At 37.4% G+C, this 18,964-nt stretch overlaps 1 protein-coding gene across 1 annotated transcript in view; it reads left to right on the top strand.

Moving 5' to 3' along the window:
* Positions 1 to 18,964, top strand: part of LOC139720135 (uncharacterized) — a 53,335-nt gene that overhangs the window by 27,921 nt on the left and 6,450 nt on the right. Inside the window, exons 12-18 of the mRNA XM_071631506.1 lie at positions 944 to 1,066; positions 4,089 to 4,211; positions 5,857 to 5,979; positions 7,972 to 8,052; positions 11,134 to 11,220; positions 11,728 to 12,026; positions 14,881 to 15,089. Coding sequence (XP_071487607.1) covers positions 944 to 1,066; positions 4,089 to 4,211; positions 5,857 to 5,979; positions 7,972 to 8,052; positions 11,134 to 11,220; positions 11,728 to 12,026; positions 14,881 to 15,089 — 1,045 coding nt within the window. The remainder of the gene's footprint in view (positions 1 to 943; positions 1,067 to 4,088; positions 4,212 to 5,856; positions 5,980 to 7,971; positions 8,053 to 11,133; positions 11,221 to 11,727; positions 12,027 to 14,880; positions 15,090 to 18,964) is intronic.

Below are 18,964 nucleotides of genomic sequence, written 5' to 3'. Positions count from 1 at the left end.
GTCTTCATGGAACTTGGTACATACGCATGTACTGACTGGCAGGGATTTTCTAGGGAATGTAGGGGTCATGGGTCAATAGTCGGGGGTCAAAGGTCAAGGTCAACTCCTCAAAATTTTACTATTTCCCTCATATACTATTATATGCAATGCTTGCATTATTATTTTTAAAACTAAAACTTGATATATACATGTATTCCCTAATGGAGATTCTCTGGGAAATTTACAACCAGAAGGTCAAAGGTCAAAGGTTAAGGGTCAAAGGCCAAGTTTAAATGCAAAAAAATATATATATATTTTATACTGTCATTACACTCTTTCTTCATACCTTGAAAATTACTCAATGCATAAACTTATAAAAGGGTCAGTCAGAAGTCAAGAAAAAATTCTCAATTCCCCAAATACAGGTACCTGCACTCTTAGACAATTATAGCAAATCAAGTTCAAGGAAAGTGAACATTCAAGATATTTCTGACAAACCTGTCATTTTAATATTTTGTCAGTTTTGTGAAACTGTCAAAACACATTGTGAAGACATTGTACCATACACCTATTGGGAGAATCATGCGTTATGGCGGAGGTATCAGTCGCCAAAGCGACATTTCTAGTTTATTCATGAAAGAAAATAGCACACAATCACTCTGGAGTACTCAGTGCTTTGAATGCTAGTGGCAATTTTGTGAAAGTTTCATGCCTCAAAATGATTGTTATCATTTAAAGTTTCTCGTATTATGATGAAGGAAAGAAAGGGAAGCAATATACATAATAAAATAACAATGATCAAGATGAAATGTTCAGATGAAGCTATTATGGTATTAGAAGCAGTGGAGGGGAAATTATTGATGATTCATATTTTGACTTTGTACAGTATTCATCTTGTTTTTGATATAGTGCAACCTCACCCATTTTTCGTAATTTCTCTAAATTGTATTTTCTTTCATGTAAGGTGGTGATAAACTACCCCAGACGACGAGCAAACGAAAATCAACCTACTCATCTATTCTCTCCTCAAAGCAACGGAAGCAGTCCGTCTTGACACAACGTACTCTTCCGCGTGCTCCAGACACAGGTTCGTAAAAACCAGAAATTTTAACGTGCATCAGACTTATGTGAATTTCTGTGTTCCCAAATTCTCTCTGTAATTTGTTCCCTTTGCATTTGTGCTCATTTGCAATATTTAAAAACAATAGAATATCGTAACGTAAGCCATGCATAATAAAAGAATTTAAAAGAATAGATTACGGGCACTGAGGAGACAAGGAGTAATGTCAAGGATAGAAATAGAAATAATATTGTTCAATATGTATATTTTTACAATGCAATAGCTATGATAGTAGGAGAAAGAGGAGAAGGGTAAATTCTTCATGATACAAATGTTGGGTTTCATTTAACCCTAACTTACCTGATGGAAGGCCATAATGCCCCCCCCCCCCCCTTGACGCTTCGCGCGACATCTCCACAATGCAAGAACGCATCCACATGGCGAGAACGCATCCACATGGCGATTCATGACAATTTACCTTGAAGCCTTGGGCAACTTTTAAGACCAAATTTGTGACGTCCGGGTACGCGGTTACGAAGTTACGCAACATTATGTAAATGCATGTCAGACTGAAAATTGCTCAAAAACATGATTTTGTGTACAAAACCGATGCAAATCAGGTTTCTATCTGAAATTCGTAATTGTATCATTATTTCTACTTTTAGTGATTAAAAACGATTAATTTTATGTTTCCTATGATTGATATAGTGTTGCCAATGATTTCCATCGAAAAAACAATAAAAAACAAGAAGTAAATAGAACAATAAAATACATAAGAAATTATAAAATCAATAAAATACATAAGAAAATTGATACCAATTTTTTTTTTAACCTAAATTAAATCGGTATTCACCAAAGAGTCCTCAGCAAAATATTTTGAAGTTTGGGGGCTTGATTTAATGATTTCCATCCAAATTCTAATTTTATGCATAAATTACTATAATCATCTCATATAAAATAAAATAAAGCGATTTAATGAAATTTAACGACACAGCCCTATAGATTGCATCATGACTGAGGCGTGTGCCAATATTTGTAACGAACGCACGGATTGTGGCTGAGATCATACGGGGGGCCCAATCATGCCCCCCCCCCCCCCCAAAAAAAAAAAAAATAAAATAAAAAAAAAAATAAAAAAATAAAAAAATAAAAAAAAATAGATAAAATACAGGTACCTGCACTCTTAGGCAATTATAGCAAACCAAGTTCAAGGAAAGTGAACATTCAAGATATTTCTGACAAACCTGTCATTTTAATATTTTGTCAGTTTTGTGAAACTGTCATCACACATTGTGAAGACATTGTCCTATACACCTATTGGGAGAATCATGCATTATGGCGGAGGCATCAGTCGCCAAAGCGACATTTCTAGTTTATTCATGAAAGAAAATAGCACACAATCACTCTGAAGTACTCAATGCTTTGAATGCCAATGGCAATTTTGTGAAAGTTTCATGCCTTGAAATGATTGTTATCGTTTAAAGTTTCTAGTATTATGATGAAGGAAAGAAAGGAAAGCAATATACATAATAAAATAAAATGATCAAGATGAAATGTTCAGATGAAGCTATTATGGTATTAGAAGCAGTGGAGGGGAAATTATTGATGATTCATATTTTGACTTTGTACAGTATTCATCTTGTTTTTATGCCTCCGCCACGAAGTGGTGCCGGAGGCATTATGTTTTCGGGTTGTCCGTCCGTCCGTCCGTCCGTCCTTCCGTCCGTCCGTCCGTCCGTCCTTCCGTCCGTCCTTCCGTCCGTCCGTAATGAATTTTGTGGACAGGGAAACTATCAAAACCTTTTGAGGTATCCTAATGAAACTTGGTATGTGTGTGTATTAGGGGGTGAAGTTGTGCCTATCAACTTTTGGGTGCGCATGCTCAAGGTCAAAGGTCAAAAGGTCAAGGTCAAATGCTTAAAATTTCACTATTTCCCCCATATCTATGCAATGCCTGAAGATATTTTCTTGAAACTTAGTGTATACATGTATTACCCAATTAGGATTCTCTGGTGAAAGTTTGGGGTCATGAGGTCAAAAGGTCAAAGGTCAAAAGGTCAAGTAAAATGTTAAAATTTCACGTCTTTCTCTGTATCTTGGAAATTGTTCAAGGTATCTTTATGGAATAAAGTATATATGCTTGTACTGACTGGCAGTGGTTATCTAGGGAATTGGGGTTCATGGGGTCAAAGGTCAAGGGCAATACTTCAAAATTTTACTATTTTCCTTATATTTATGCAATGCCAGCAGGATTATTTTTTTTAAACTTGATGTATGCATGTACTTTTGTATAACCCACTAGAGATTCTCTGGGATTTTTTTCTTTTTTTTTGCTAAGAAGGTCAAAGGTCAAAAGGTAGAAGATCAAGTGAAAGTGCTGAACTTACTTCTTTCTCTATATCTCGGAAGTGGCTCAAGTTATCTTTAAACTTAGTACATATTTATGTACATGTATGTTCTGCCTGACAGTGATTCTCTTATGAATCAAAGGCCAGATAAAAATGATAACAGTTTACTGTTCAATACAGAAATTGCACTTTTTCTCCATACCTTGAAAATTACCTTGAAAAATGCATAAACTTATGAAAGGGTCAAAGTCGAAGTTTAAGTTCTTAAATCCCCAAATTCATGCTCTCCTATTCATCCAATTAAACATACAGTTCAGCCAGCGATCAAGTTCCCCCTAGATCGCGATCACGGGCGATCATTGATTGTATGCAATTCGGCATACAATCAATTGATTGGGACATATCGCGTATGCGATCACTGATCGCCCGTGATCACGATCTAGGGGGAACTTGATCGCTGGCTGAACTGTAGGTCAAGGAAGGTGAACATTCGATACATTTGTGACAAACATGTCATTTTGATATTTTGCCAATTTTGTGAAAATGTAATCACACATTGTCCACATGTACTATAGACCTATTAGGAGAATCATGCATTATGGCGGAGGCATACCAGTCGCCATAGCGACATTTCTAGTTGATATAGTGCAACCTCACCCATTTTTCGTAATTTCTCTAAATTGTATTTTCTTTCATGTAAGGTGGTGATAAACTACCCCAGACGACGAGCAAACGAAAATCAACCTACTCATCTATTCTCTCCTCAAAGCAACGGAAGCAGTCCGTCTTGACACAACGTACTCTTCCGCGTGCTCCAGACACAGGTTCGTAAAAACCAGAAATTTTAACGTGCATCAGACTTATGTGAATTTCTGTGTTCCCAAATTCTCTCTGTAATTTGTTCCCTTTGCATTTGTGCTCATTTGCAATATTTAAAAACAATAGAATATCGTAACGTAAGCCATGCATAATAAAAGAATTTAAAAGAATAGATTACGGGCACTGAGGAGACAAGGAGTAATGTCAAGGATAGAAATAGAAATAATATTGTTCAATATGTATATTTTTACAATGCAATAGCTATGATAGTAGGAGAAAGAAGAGAAGGGTAAATTCTTCATGATACAAATGTTGGGTTTCATTTAACCCTAACTTACCTGGTGGAAGGCCATAATGCCCCCCCCCCTTGACGCTTCGCGCGACATCTCCACAATGCAAGAACGCATCCACATGGCGAGAACGCATCCACATGGCGATTCATGACAATTTACCTTGAAGCCTTGGGCAACTTTTAAGACCAAATTTGTGACGTCCGGGTACGCGGTTACGAAGTTACGCAACATTATGTAAATGCATGTCAGACTGAAAATTGCTCAAAAACATGATTTTGTGTACAAAACCGATGCAAATCAGGTTTCTATCTGAAATTTGTAATTGTATCATTATTTCTACTTTTAGTGATTAAAAACGATTAATTTTATGTTTCCTATGATTGATATAGTGTTGCCAATGATTTCCATCGAAAAAACAATAAAAAACAAGAAGTAAATAGAACAATAAAATACATAAGAAATTATAAAATCAATAAAATACATAAGAAAATTGATACCAATTTTTTTTTTAACCTAAATTAAATCGGAATTCACCAAAGAGTCCTCAGCAAAATATTTTGAAGTTTGGGGGCTTGATTTAATGATTTCCATCCAAATTCTAATTTTATGCATAAATTACTATAATTATCTCATATAAAATAAAATAAAGCGATTTAATGAAATTTAACGACACAGCCCTATAGATTGCATCATGACTGAGGCGTGTGCCAATTTTTGTAACGAACGCACGAATTGTGGCTGAGATCATATGGGGGGCCCAATCATGCCACCCCCCCAAAAAAAATAAAAAAATAAAAAAATAAATAAATAAAATACAGGTACCTGCACTCTTAGGCAATTATAGCAAACCAAGTTCAAGGAAAGTGAACATTCAAGATATTTCTGACAAACCTGTCATTTTAATATTTTGTCAGTTTTGTGAAACTGTCATCACACATTGTGAAGACATTGTCCTATACACCTATTGGGAGAATCATGCATTATGGCGGAGGCATCAGTCGCCAAAGCGACATTTCTAGTTTATTCATGAAAGAAAATAGCACACAATCACTCTGAAGTACTCAATGCTTTGAATGCCAATGGCAATTTTGTGAAAGTTTCGTGCCTTGAAATGATTGTTATCATTTAAAGTTTCCAGTATTATGATGAAGGAAAGAAAGGAAAGCAATATACATAATAAAATAACAATGATCAAGATGAAATGTTCAGATGAAGCTATTATGGTATTAGAAGCAGTGGAGGGGAAATTATGGATGATTCATATTTTGACTTTGTACAGTATTCATCTTGTTTTTAATATTGTGCAACCTCACCCATTTTTCGTAATTTCTCTGAATTGTATTTTCTTTCATGTAAGGTGGTGATAGACTACCCCAGACGACGAGCAAACGAAAATCAACCTACCCGACTATTCTCTCCTCAAAGCGACGGAAGCAGTCCGTCTTGACACAACGTACTCTTCCACGTGCTCCAGACACAGGTTCGTAAAAACCAGAAATTTTAACGTGCATCAGACTTATGTGAATTTCTGTGTTCCCAAATTCTCTCTGTAATTTGTTCCCTTTACATTTGTGCTCATTTCCAGTGATATTTAAAAACAATAGAATATCGTAATGTAAGCCATGCATAATAAAAGAATTTAAAAGAATAGATTACGGGCACTGATGAGACAAGGAGTAATGTCAAGGATAGAAATAGAAATAATATTGTTGAATATGTAGATTTTTACGGTGCAATAGTAATGAGCTATGATAGTAGGAGAAAGAAGAGAAGGGTAAATTCTTCATGATACAAATGTTGGGTTTCATTTAACCCTAACTTACCTGGTGGGCGGGCCATAATGGCCCCCCCTTGACACTTCGCGCGACATCTCAACAATGCGAGAACGCATCCACTTGGCGATTCATGACAATTTACCTCGAAGCCTTGGGCAACTTTTAAGAACAAATTTGCGACGTCCGGTTATGCGGTTTTGAAGTTACGCAACATTATGTAAATGCATGTCAGACTGAAAATTGCTCAAAAACGTGATTTTGTGTACAAAACCAATGCAAATCAGGTTTCTATCTGAAATTTGTAATTGTATCATTATTTCTACTTTTAGTGATTAAAAACGATTAATTTTATGTTTCTTATGATTGAAATAATGTTGACAATGATTCCCATCGAAAAAACAATAAAAAACAAAAAGTAAAAAGAACAAAGAAATACATGCAAAATCATAAAATCAATAAAATACATAATAAATTGAAATTGATACCAATTTTTTTTTTGAGCTAAATTAACCCTAATCAGGCTGGAGGGGGGGGGGGGGGGGGGCGGAATCCGCCCCCCCTCGACGTTTCGCGCAATATCTTCGCAGCACGATAAGCTCCCGCCGCGATGTTTCATGAAGCTAACTTTTTTCTTTCAAGTATCGCGCAACTTTTGAGACCAAAATTGTTGCGCCCGCGTGTACTGTTTTGACGCGACGCCCGTTCGAAAAAAATTTGTCAACCCCAAAATTGCTCCAAAACGTGATTTTGTGTACAAATCCAATGCAAATTGTGTTTTTTCAATTAATTCACATAAAAATTCATATCTTGACGTAGAATGGACGAAATTAATTTATTTTAGCGTAATAAAGCTTCAAAAAATGTCTGTGACAAATTTTGGCCAAAAAAACAAACAAAAACAAAAAGTCGAAAAACAAAGAAATACATAAGAAATTCAAAAAACAATCAAATACATAAGAAATTAATTTCGATACAGACTTTTTTTATCCTATGTCTCAGGAGAATGATACAAAAAACATTTAAGAAAAAATTAGCTTAATTAGAGCATTAATAAGTGATTTAGAGCCTAAAACTGATTTTATGCATAAATTACAATAAGTAATTAAAGGGTGTGTACAGTTCTGGTCGAGGTGAAGATTTAGCTTTTAACGTTTTGTGAGATATTCAGAAACCGCTCTTTGAGATGTGAAAGAGCATGCAGTTCTAAGGGGTATCAAAAGTTTATTCGATGAAAATCGGTTTTGAATGGCTGAGATATTAAAAAGCAAGGTGAAACAAAGAGATACTAATAGAGTTGGGGCATGTCGCCTTTTATTATTAGCACTTTTTTGGATATCTCAGCCATTTGAAAACCAATTTTAATCAAATAAATGTTGAATCCTTCTTAAAATTAGATGCTCTTTCATATTTCATAAGAGGCTTTAATATAAAATATAAGGAAAATTTTTCGGAGAAAGCAACCATACCTTTTGATAGTATACGTCGCGGGTGTCGCGTGTGCCGATTTTCGGCGCGATCACGCTTTCCATAGGCGATCCCAACAATCCCAAAGCACCAAAAATGATCTTCTGTTTGTGAAATTCTGTGAAGATCTTGTAGCTTTTATTTTTATCTTGTCATATACATGTAAGTGAACCCCACCCACCTTTTTCTCTTAAAATGACAATTCTAACTTGAATTTTCTTCCACGTACACAGATGGTGGAAAGGCACCATCCACTTTGCCGCTTGTTAAGCGTTGGACCTCACAGATGAAGCAAAATTCTGCGTCAAACACAGGTTAGAAACATTGGAAATGTGGGGGCAATGTAGGGGTGTGTTCCAGCACTCTCTTAGAAGGGATGTTATAGTTTTGGTAGAGACAATAATTAGGCTTTTAACTTTCTGTGAGATACCAAGAAACCACTTACAAAATAGTACAGAGCGTACCATTTTAAGAGGAATTCAAAGTTTATTAGATGGAAATCAGTTTTGGAATGGCTGAAGCATCCAAAAACAAAGCAAAAACAAAGTGATCCTAGTAAAATGTGGGTCGCATCTCTTTTTATGCCTCCACCACGAAGTGGTAACAGAGGTATTATGTTTTCGGGTTGTCCGTCCATCCGTCTGTCCGTAATGAATTTTGTGGCAAGCATAATTTCATTAACTAAAAAAACATCTGAGGTATCCTAATGAAACTTGGCATGTACAGTCAAACCTGCCTTAGCAGCCACCTGTCTATAGCGGCCACTGGAAAATTCCCCCGAAAGAAAAGCCGTGTTAAAGACCCTGTGTATAGCAGCCACCTGTCAAACGCGGCCAGCGGCCACAAATTTTGTTTCCCGCTGTAGATTTTAACCTGTCTATTGTGGCCAAAAACCCAATGGAGCCGTAGCCAAGCCAATAATTCAGCATGTTTTTCTGCTTTGTAGTCGTGCGGGCAACGTTCAGTGATCGCCATCGCTGCATTCATCCCTCATTCAGTCATAATAATGCACTCGTGTTAGGCTTTCTTCATGACAATACACATACTACTGTGCAACAATTTCATATACATCGGCATGGTTAAATGCATGAAACACACGGTGTGTGCATACGTACACACATACATGTACATGTAAGGATACAATGATGATACATGTACATGTAAGCAATGCACACAAAGTTGGATTACCTGTCTATAGCGGCCACCTGTCTATAACGGCCACTATAGACAGGTTTGACTGTATGTGTATTAGGGGGTGAAGTTGTGCCTATCAACTTTTGGGTGCACATCACTGAACTCTATAGTGGAAGGGGCGCTGTGCGCGCTTAGCGTGCACTACACACCGAAAAGCCACTACACACCGAAAAGCCACTACGCTCGTGTTGCGCTGTGGGTAAAAGCTTGAAGCCACCGGAAGTGCTGGCCGGTGTCGGCCATTTTGGGACTTTGCTATGGGGCACCAATAAGGTGCCAATAATCACATGGCTATTTCGTTACGAAATTAGTAATTTTGTCCACAAAATTGCATTTTTAAATCAGTCATTTCGTTGAAGAAATTTTCATTTTGTCAAAAAAACAGTTGTTTTATTGGGACATGTTCATTTTGTCGACAAAAGAGCCATTTGGTAATGAAATAGCCTGTGCGATTCTTGGCGCCCCATGATTTACACCAAAGTAACTTTCCACTGAGGAATGTGCACTTCTTCTGCGTACCATCAGCACAACCAAAGCGTCTTTGCGCACAACGCAACAATAGCGTAGAGTAAAGTGGGCAGGGCCTAAAGGTGGCGTCCTAAAATTGCAGCGCCAACTAAAGCTCTTCCGGTGGCTTCGAGCACTGCGTGTAACATCAATTCCAATATAGAGTTCAGTGGTGCACATGCTCAAGGTCAAAGGTCAAAAGGTCAAGGTCAAATATGTAAAATTTCACTATTTCCTCCATATCTATGCATTGCCTGAAGATATTCTTTTGAAACTTAGTTTATACATGTATTGCCCAATTAAGATTCTCTGGTGAAAGTTTCAGGTCATGAGGTCAAAGGTCAAAAGGTCAAGTAAAAATATTAAAATTTCACTTTTTTCTCTGTGCCTTGGAAATTTTTCAAGGTATCTTCATGGAACATAGTATATATACATGTACTGAGTGGCAGTGATTATCTAGAGAATTTAGGGTTCATGGGGTCAACGGTCAGGGGGTCAAAGGTCAAGGGCAACACTTCAACATGTAACACTATTTCCCTCATATTTATGCAATGCCAGCAGGATTATCTTTTTTAACACTTGGTGTATGCATGTATAACCCAATAGAGATTCTCTGGGAAGTTTTTCATTTTCTTTTTCTTTTTCTTTTTTTTGCCTCAAAGGTCAAAAGGACAAAGATCAAAGTGAAAGTGCTGAACTAACTGTTTCCTCCATATGTAGGAAATGATTCAAGATATTTTGAGACTTACTACATATTTATGCATGTTCTGCCTGTCAGTGATTATCTTAATATGAATTTTAGGGTCGAAGGCCACATGAAAATGGCAACAATTTACTATTCAATACAGACATTGCACTTTTTCTCCATACCTTGAAAATTACTCAGTGCATAAAACTTATGAATGGATCAAAGTCAAGCTAAAGTTCTTAAATCGCCAAATACATGCTCTCCTATTCATCCAGTTAAACTTAGGTCAAGGAAGGTGAACATTCAACACATTTGTGACAATCTTGTCATTTTAATATTTTGCCAATTTTATGAAAATGTAATCACACATTGTCCACATGTACTATAGACCTATTAGGAGAACCATGCATTATGGCGGAGGCATACCAGTCGCCATAGCGACATTTCTAGTTTAGTATTGCTCTTTTTGGATATCTTAGCCATTTCAAAACCAATTTTCTTTCAATAAATGTTGAATTTCTCTTGAAATTACATGCTCTTTTATAGTTTACGAGAGGCTTCACATCATCTCACCAAGGAATGAGAGAAACCTGAAGTTTGGTCTCAACCAAAATTCTATGATCCCTTTAGAGCAACTCATACCATACCGAGCCGAAAATGAACCACTTCCCAGTTTTCATGAATACCGCACCATTGTACCATCAACCCTACTTGAAGTTGGCATCATGACTCAAGGAGTTGATTTTCCTCAAAGAAAGGAAATTTCAGACATTGTCTGCAATTAAATTGATGCATATGTTAATCTATAAAGCTATGAGAGACCAGTTCCTTTTTATACATGTGTTTGACATTATTGAATAAAGAGATGATCAAAGGCAGAAAATGGATGAATGTTGGCAAGAAGCTGTGAAAGTCTTGCAGCTTTTGTGTTTGTCTTGTTTTTAATGCAGTCACATTACCACCCAATTTCCTGAAGTACTCTAACTTGAACTCTCTTTCATTTAAGATGGTGATAAAGCGCCCCAGAAGAATACCAAAAGTGACTCAACTATAACTCCATCCGCGAGGCGACGAAAGCAAGTATTGACACCAGGTACTCTTATTCGTACTTGAGACACAGGTCAGATTGTGAAACCAGAAATTTCAAAGGAGACCTGGATGATTTTCAGATTTTTACATGTGAACCACTATGAATTATTTACAGACAGCAAAGAGAGAAAAAAATACAGCAAAACTTTTTGTCTCAATCAACCCTGGACGATTTGTAGGTGAATATATAACTGTACACCATATTAGCCATATTTCACAAGTCTAAATTTTCACAAGTCTAAGTTTTCACGAATCAGGACTTCGCTATGATTTTGCAAGTACTTAATTTCGCGATCCTAGAGTACTGTACTGAATGGAGAAATATATACTTGTGCGTCACATTCATATCTGGATCAGAGTCATTATTTTTGTTACTGTGTCTTTAATTTCATGAATTGCACATGATTCGCAGAATTTGTGGATGAAGAAAACTTGCAAAATATTCCATGAATACAGCATATCATTGTCAACAAACCTGTGTACACTTCAAACTCTGATTCCTCTTTGAAAGGTGGTGGCAAAAACGCTTTAGAGAGCAGAGGTCTTACAACACCGTCACGCCTCCTGAAAAATGGAGAAGACGCCAATCTGGAGAGAAGCATTCCATTCTCATCATCTCTTCCGAATGAACACTCAGAGGACGATGAAGTTGACGATCGGCCCCCGCCCCGACGTAAAACTATGAAAGATCTAGCCATAGAGTACATTGTAGCATCAAAATATCGACTCGCGTTCAAAAAGTTATATGAGGAATCTCAACAGGCAAGGAAGGCGTTTTTGGCCTTTGCACAGGAAATGATCCGGAAGGAGGTATTTAAAGCGATCCTACAGTTTTGGTTGAGACCTATTGTGTGGTGAAATAATGAGAAACCTCTTATGATATGAAAGAGCACATACAGTGTAATTCTATGAGGAATTCAACTTTTTTTGATAAAAATTGGTTTTGAAATGGCTGAGATCTGTATCTCAAAAAGAGTGATTCTAATAAAGTGTGGGACCCACACTTTATTATTGTGTGGTGAAATAATGAGAAACCTCTTATGATATGAAAGAGCACATACAGTGTAATTCTATGAGGAATTCAACTTTTTTTGATAAAAATTGGTTTTGAAATGGCTGAGATCTGTATCTCAAAAAGAGTGATTCTAATAAAGTGTGGGACCCACACTTTATTATTGTGTGGTGAAATAATGAGAAACCTCTTATGATATGAAAGAGCACATACAGTGTAATTCTATGAGGAATTCAACTTTTTTTGATAAAAATTGGTTTTGAAATGGCTGAGATCTGTATCTCAAAAAGAGTGATTCTAATAAAGTGTGGGACCCACACTTTATTATGATCGCTTTGTTTTACTTTGTTTTCGGATGTTTCAGTCATTTCAAACCCGATTTTCATCAAATAAACTTTGAATTCCTCTTAGAATGGTATTCTCTGTACTATATCATAAGTATTTTCTTAGTATCTCGCTAAAAGTTAAAAGCCCAATTCTCATCTAAGTTGTACGAATTTGCATGTGTCATCAGTATGACAATATGCCCACAATGGTATTATTACACATTTTCTTTCAATTTCCACTCCTCTCCAAACAGCTGAAGTCAGAACAACCCTGACAGGCAGATCATATTTGTCATGTTCTGGAACTCTCTTATAATTATGAAAATGATTTGCATTTATTGACAGCAAACTCATTTATACTATGACTTTTTTTTTTTCTTCAAATTAGTCACTTCTCTATAAAAAGAGGAGAAACATTAATGCTTGTTAGTTCTGAATTGTTTTAATTGCTTAAACATGTTGCAATGTTGGTACTCTTGTATATGAATGTATGTCATCCAATTTTTGTCGAGCCCACCGAGCGGCGTCTGTCCGTCCTTCGTCCGTCCGTCCGTCGTCTGTCCATAACGCTACAAAAACTTCAATAACTCTTTACTCTGAGCTTCAATTGCAATCCAACTTCGAGGGAAGAGGAGTCGTACAAAGTTTCACATTTTACCATACAATGTATATGAAGGTCACCTCAAGGTCAAAGCTCACAGGCAGTCGTCAATGAACTTTAGGGCCCAATGTTAAGTTTTTATGGCGCGTTTCTATTATGACTCATAACTTTTGATCCATAGGTCCGTTTGTTATACCAAACTTGGATGATAGATGACCCTTGGGGAGTGGATGTTCACCACAATGCAAAGGTCACAGGCAGGGGTCAACAAACTTTTAGAGCCCTATGTTAAGTTTTTATGGTGCGTTTCTATCATGGGTCATAACTTTTGATCCATAACTCCATTTGTGACCAAACTTGGATGGTACTGTAGATATCCCTTGGGGAGTGGATGGTCATCACAAGGTCAAAGGTACATGCAGGGGTCAACGAATTATTAGAGCCCAATGTTAAAGGACAAGTCCACCTTCATATACATAAGGATTGAGAGAATGCAGCAATATTAATAGAACACATCAGTGAAAGTTTGTGGAAAATTGGACAATCCGTTCAAAAGTTACAAATATTTCAAATATCTGCGCAATCACTGCTGGAAGAGAAGACTACTACAGTGTATGATGTCACATGCGTACAACTATATAAGGAAAATAAAACGAGAATTTCACAAAACTTAACTTTTTGAATAATGTGCACATTTCTTCGACTTGCTACTGACGTGTGTTAAGGGTAATATTATTCCCCCTGCCTTCTGAAAGAGAGAAGTCGAGTGTCCTTTTGTTATGCGAGAAAAATGGAAATATGTTGAATTTTCTATATTCTTTCTTTATATTGTTGTACTCATGTGACATCACAAGCTATAGTAGTCTTTTCATCCAGCCTTGACTGAGCAGAAACTTCAAAAATTCATAACTTTTTAACAGATTGTCCGAAGTTACTCAAACTCTCACTGATGTGTTCTACTAATATTGCTGCATTCACTCAACCCACATGTCTGTTAAGGTGAACTTGTCCTTTAATCTTTTATGGTGCGTTTCTATTATGGGTCATAACTTTTGATCCATAACTCCATTTGTGACCAAATTTGGATGGTAGATGTCCCTTGGGGAGTGGATGGTCACCACAAGGTCAAAGGTCACAAGCATGGGTCAACAAACTTTTAGAGCCCAATGTTAAGTTTTTATGGCGCGTTTCTATTATGGGTCATAACTTTTGATCCATAGGTCCGTTTGTTACCAAACATGGATGGTAGATGTCCCTTGGGGAGTGGATGATCATCACGAGGTCAAAGGTCACAGGCAGGGGTCAACAAACTTTTAGAGCCCAATGTTAAGTTTTCATGGCGCGTTTCTATTATGGGTCATAACTTTTGATCCATAGGTCCGTTTGTTACCAAACTTGGATGATAGATGTCTCTTGGGGAGTGGATGGTCACCGCAAGGTCAAAGGTCACAGGCAGAGGTCAACGAACTTTAAGGGCTCAATGTTAAGTTTTTATGGCATGTTTCTTTTTTGCCATAAATTTTTACTCTTTTTATCTGTTATATCTCTTTTTTTTATCTGTTATATCCCATTCACGTACAATTTCTTGTTCGCGAATGGGCGAGACACATTATGGCACTTGCCTTGTTTTCAAGACCCACCAGGTCGGCGTTCATACAATTGTAAGATTATGTAGCTGATTTTTCGCTTCGCCTTTTGATTGAAATTCTGCTTGTTTTATTTGAGGTGAAAGCCATGAAGTGCAAGAAACCAGCAAGTGGTTACAGTCGGCCCTTTTCAATCGGAAATGTTCGAGATTTCCGTTGGGATGAACTCGTCGATGAAACGGAGAAAGTCATGCCGATCACCTTTGGCTGCATGTCAGCCATATTGCCATCTACAGAACGAATCAAGCAGCACATGAGGAGACTGAAAGGCAAGATAGGCGCAAAAAGGTATGACTTACAATATGTAAATGTGACCCGCTACAACAAAAAAAAAAAGGATCCAAAAGGCAGGGGAGGACAATTTTCTGAAAATGGCATGACAGTATTCCCTTACTCTTCTGCTTTTTTTTATATATAGCACATCCCATTAAAGTACTCGGTTGCGGAGATATCCATGATTTTATGAACGCATGTCAAGTGGTTTTGGAAATCAGAGTTTCAAGAAAACGCCTTCAAAGTTTTCCTTCCGACGCTATCATGATCAAGGGGAGGCGAGACAGTTTTCACTGTTTGACGGTAGAAGTAGAAGGTATTGAAGCAATTGAAACCAAATTTGGTAGGCATTATGGCCCTGAGGTATATATGGAACACATGATTTTTGTGTTTGTCAAGCAAACCATTGCCATGGTAACCGCAACTTTACGAAAACCTTGCATATCGAATAACTTTTCCATCATTCAAACACAAGCAATTAAAGTCAAATTTAGTATGTATCATGATCTAGAAGTGTAGTTTTGCAAGACACCAATGTGTTAGAATGTGTTGCCATGGTAACCACTCATTTTTGTATCAAAATAAACCATTCAAGCTATGAAGGTCAATTTTGGTTTGTATGATGCTCTTCAAATGTAGTTATGCAAAACGTCCCTTGTGTTTGTATCAGACAATGCATTGCCATGGTAACCACACTCTTTACCCAAACCTTGTGGAACCAACTGGTACCATAGCACTCAAGCAACTGTGGTCACGTTTTGTTTGTATGATAATGTATAAATATTGTGCAAGACACCACATACATTGTAGACTGTGCCTGATGCTGGGGGAAAGCATGTTTCCATTTGCTGTAAGTTTTATACTCAGTGTCAACTCTGTAATTGTACAGTAAACTGAAATTATTCTGTTTCCCATTCGACAAGTGCACAAACTTGGTATTAACGTCATTGCCCTCATGACATCCACATACTCTAAAGTGACACTTGGGGCGGGCGTATTAATCACCTTCAGTGATAATTCTAGGGGGGGTTTTTTTGAAAAAAAAAATGGTGTTTTGAGTGAACCGCATGAGATTCATGCATCCTAGCAGGATATATCCCTGCATTGGTTCCTGGCCAGATTTGTGGGTCTTACGATGGTTCTTGTCGCAAGGAGTCTCTGCTAGCACTAAAATGAGCACATGAACCCCCATTTTGTATGCCTCCGCCACAAAGTGGTGCCGGAGGCATTATGTTTTCGGGTTGTCCGTCCTCGGTTCCGTCCTTCCGTCCATCCGTAATGAATTTTGTTGGCAGTGTAACTTAAAATCTTTGGAGGTACCGGTATCCCAATGAAACTTGGCTTGTGTGTGTATCAGGGAGTGAAGTTGTGCCTATCAACTTTTGGGTGAACATGCTCAAGGTCAAAGGTCAAAAATACGCAAAATTTCACTATTTCCACCGTATCTATGCAATGCCTGAAGATATTTTCTTGAAACTTAGTGTATGTTACCAAATTAAGCTTCTCTGGTAAAATTTGAGGGTCATGAGGTCAAAGGTCAAAGGTCAAAAGGTAAAGAAAAATATTAAAACTTCACCTTTCTTCTCTTTACCTTGGAAATTGTTCATGGTATCTTCATGGAACATAATACAGTATACAATGTATGTACTGACAGGCAGTGATTATCTAGAGAATTTAGGGTTCATGGGGTCAAAGGTCAGGGGTCAAAGGTCAAGGGCAACACTTCAAAATTGTACTTTTTCTCTCATGTTTATGCAATGCCAGCAGGATTATTTATTTTTTTTAACTTGGTGTATGCATGTATAACCTAATAGAGATTCTCTGGAAAGTTTTTTTTTTTTTTTTTTTTTTTTTTTTTTGCCTCAAAGGTCAAAATGTCAAAGATCAAGTGAAAGTGCTGAACCAAGTTTTTCTCCATATCTCAGAAGTGGCTCAACTTATCTTGAAACTTACGATGTATTTATGCATAATCTGCCTGACAATGATTATCGTATGAATCTTAGGGTCAAAGGCCAGATGAAAATGGTAACAATTTACTATTCATTACAGAAATTGCACTTTTTATCCCTACCTTGGAAATTACTCAATGCATAAACTTGTGAATGGGTCAAAGTCAAGTTAAAGTCCTTAAATCCCCAAATACATGCTCTCCTATTCATCCAATTATTTAAACCTAGGTCAAGGAAGGTGAATATCCAACACATTTGTGACAAACTTGTCATTTTAATATTTTGCCAATTTTGTGAAAATGTAGTCACACATTGTCCACTTGTACTCTGGACCTATTAGGAGAATCATGCCTAATGGTGGAGGCATACCAGTCGCTATAGCGACATTTCTAGTTACAATTGTTCTGCATTAAGTAACCCTTCTTCTACAATTTGATTTCGTAAAAATGACATGGGTTTGAATGTACAGCATGACATTCATGAACCCTACGTAATATCAGGGCATCCATGATAGGTTTATAACCATATTTTGTGGTCCTAGGATGATTTCTATCATATGGGGGTGCTGCCAGCACAAAAACAAGCACATGACACCCCCCCCCCCCCCCCACACACACACACACACTTTTTATCGTTTTTCTGGAATTAGTAAGCGTTCTACAATTTGGTCAAGTTTCATGAAAATGACATGGGCTTTGAATGTACAAAGATTTAGACCATTATTTTTGTCGATTTAGGTTTTTTTTCGGAAATCGAATCTTTGATATGTTTTCTACATCTACATACACTAAATTTCATTGCATAAGACTAAGTTTTTCCTATCGAAAATGGAATTTTGAGCACCCTATGTTGGATCCCACCCGTCCGTTTCGAGCTTCTTTCGAACGCCGCACCAATATCCCTAGTGTTGCTACGTCACAGGGTTTTGCATGCGATTGGCTGGTGGGTCGCATACATTTCCATAATTCGGCTTTCGGAGACACCAATTGCGGCGTTTGGGGAATGCTTTGTCCACACGTGCACGATTACATGCTCCATTGTTCTTGCTATAGTGGTTTATATACGCTCGCGCTGTAGTGCGTGCTGTTCATTTGGCTTTCTATCCAAACTATTCTACCGCAATGTTTGACATTGGAAGGGAAACAAAAATCATGTAGCATGACATACTCGTGTGAAAAGAAAACTAAATATTCTCAAATTTGTCTACTTGTACATGTAGTAAAAATTATGACAGAAGGTAGATGAGAGGAAAGGAGCAGTCACATGTGACCAATTACTGTATATTCAAATAATACACGTCAAGATAGCACCAAACTAAAAAGTCGTGTTTGTTTGTTTGTTTGTTTGTTTTACATAATTCAATTTGCAACACCGAACAAAGCAACATATATAATGCATGTCTTGTAAAAGCAAAACAAACAGGAAGCATGACCCTTGCCAGCACTAGCAATTTTCTGCCCTCAAAAGGGTCGCCAATGATTAAGACTAATCAACCACAATGAATACGCGACTTGTAAATGTCTGGATTTGCCACTGCTCCTGTTACATGCACACAGTCATGGCGTCTGGATGGCATCACTGTAATGCGTGCACCATACACATGTACATGTACAGTATACATGCAATTATCGTATTCGCCATCTTGAAAGACGTGCTGTTAAACAAACCTTAGCGAAACACATTGTTTTCCGGCTCCATACGCTGAGCTCCGAGGAAGGTGCCCGGGAAATTTGACTCTCTCAGTGAGCCAATCAGAAGGCGATGTGGTTGCTAGAGGCGGAGCTTAATCAGGCAAAAGTCGGGAATTTTGTAAATTCATTTTTTCACTGAATTACATTGCCAATTTCCTAAGCTTTGCATTGATGTTAATACTTGTATTCTTAGGCACCATAAGTGGGCATAGAAAGAGATGAAATAAAATGCACTTTTTAAGTTGCTAGC

Source organism: Diadema antillarum, unplaced genomic scaffold (genome assembly GCF_040938485.1).
Source record: "Diadema antillarum isolate AM-2024a unplaced genomic scaffold, OU_Dant_1.0 scf00000122, whole genome shotgun sequence".
Classification (NCBI taxonomy): Eukaryota; Metazoa; Echinodermata; class Echinoidea; order Diadematoida; family Diadematidae; genus Diadema; species Diadema antillarum.
The sequence above is the reverse complement of the archived record's forward strand: the minus strand, read 5'-3'. Positions and strand labels throughout refer to the sequence as shown.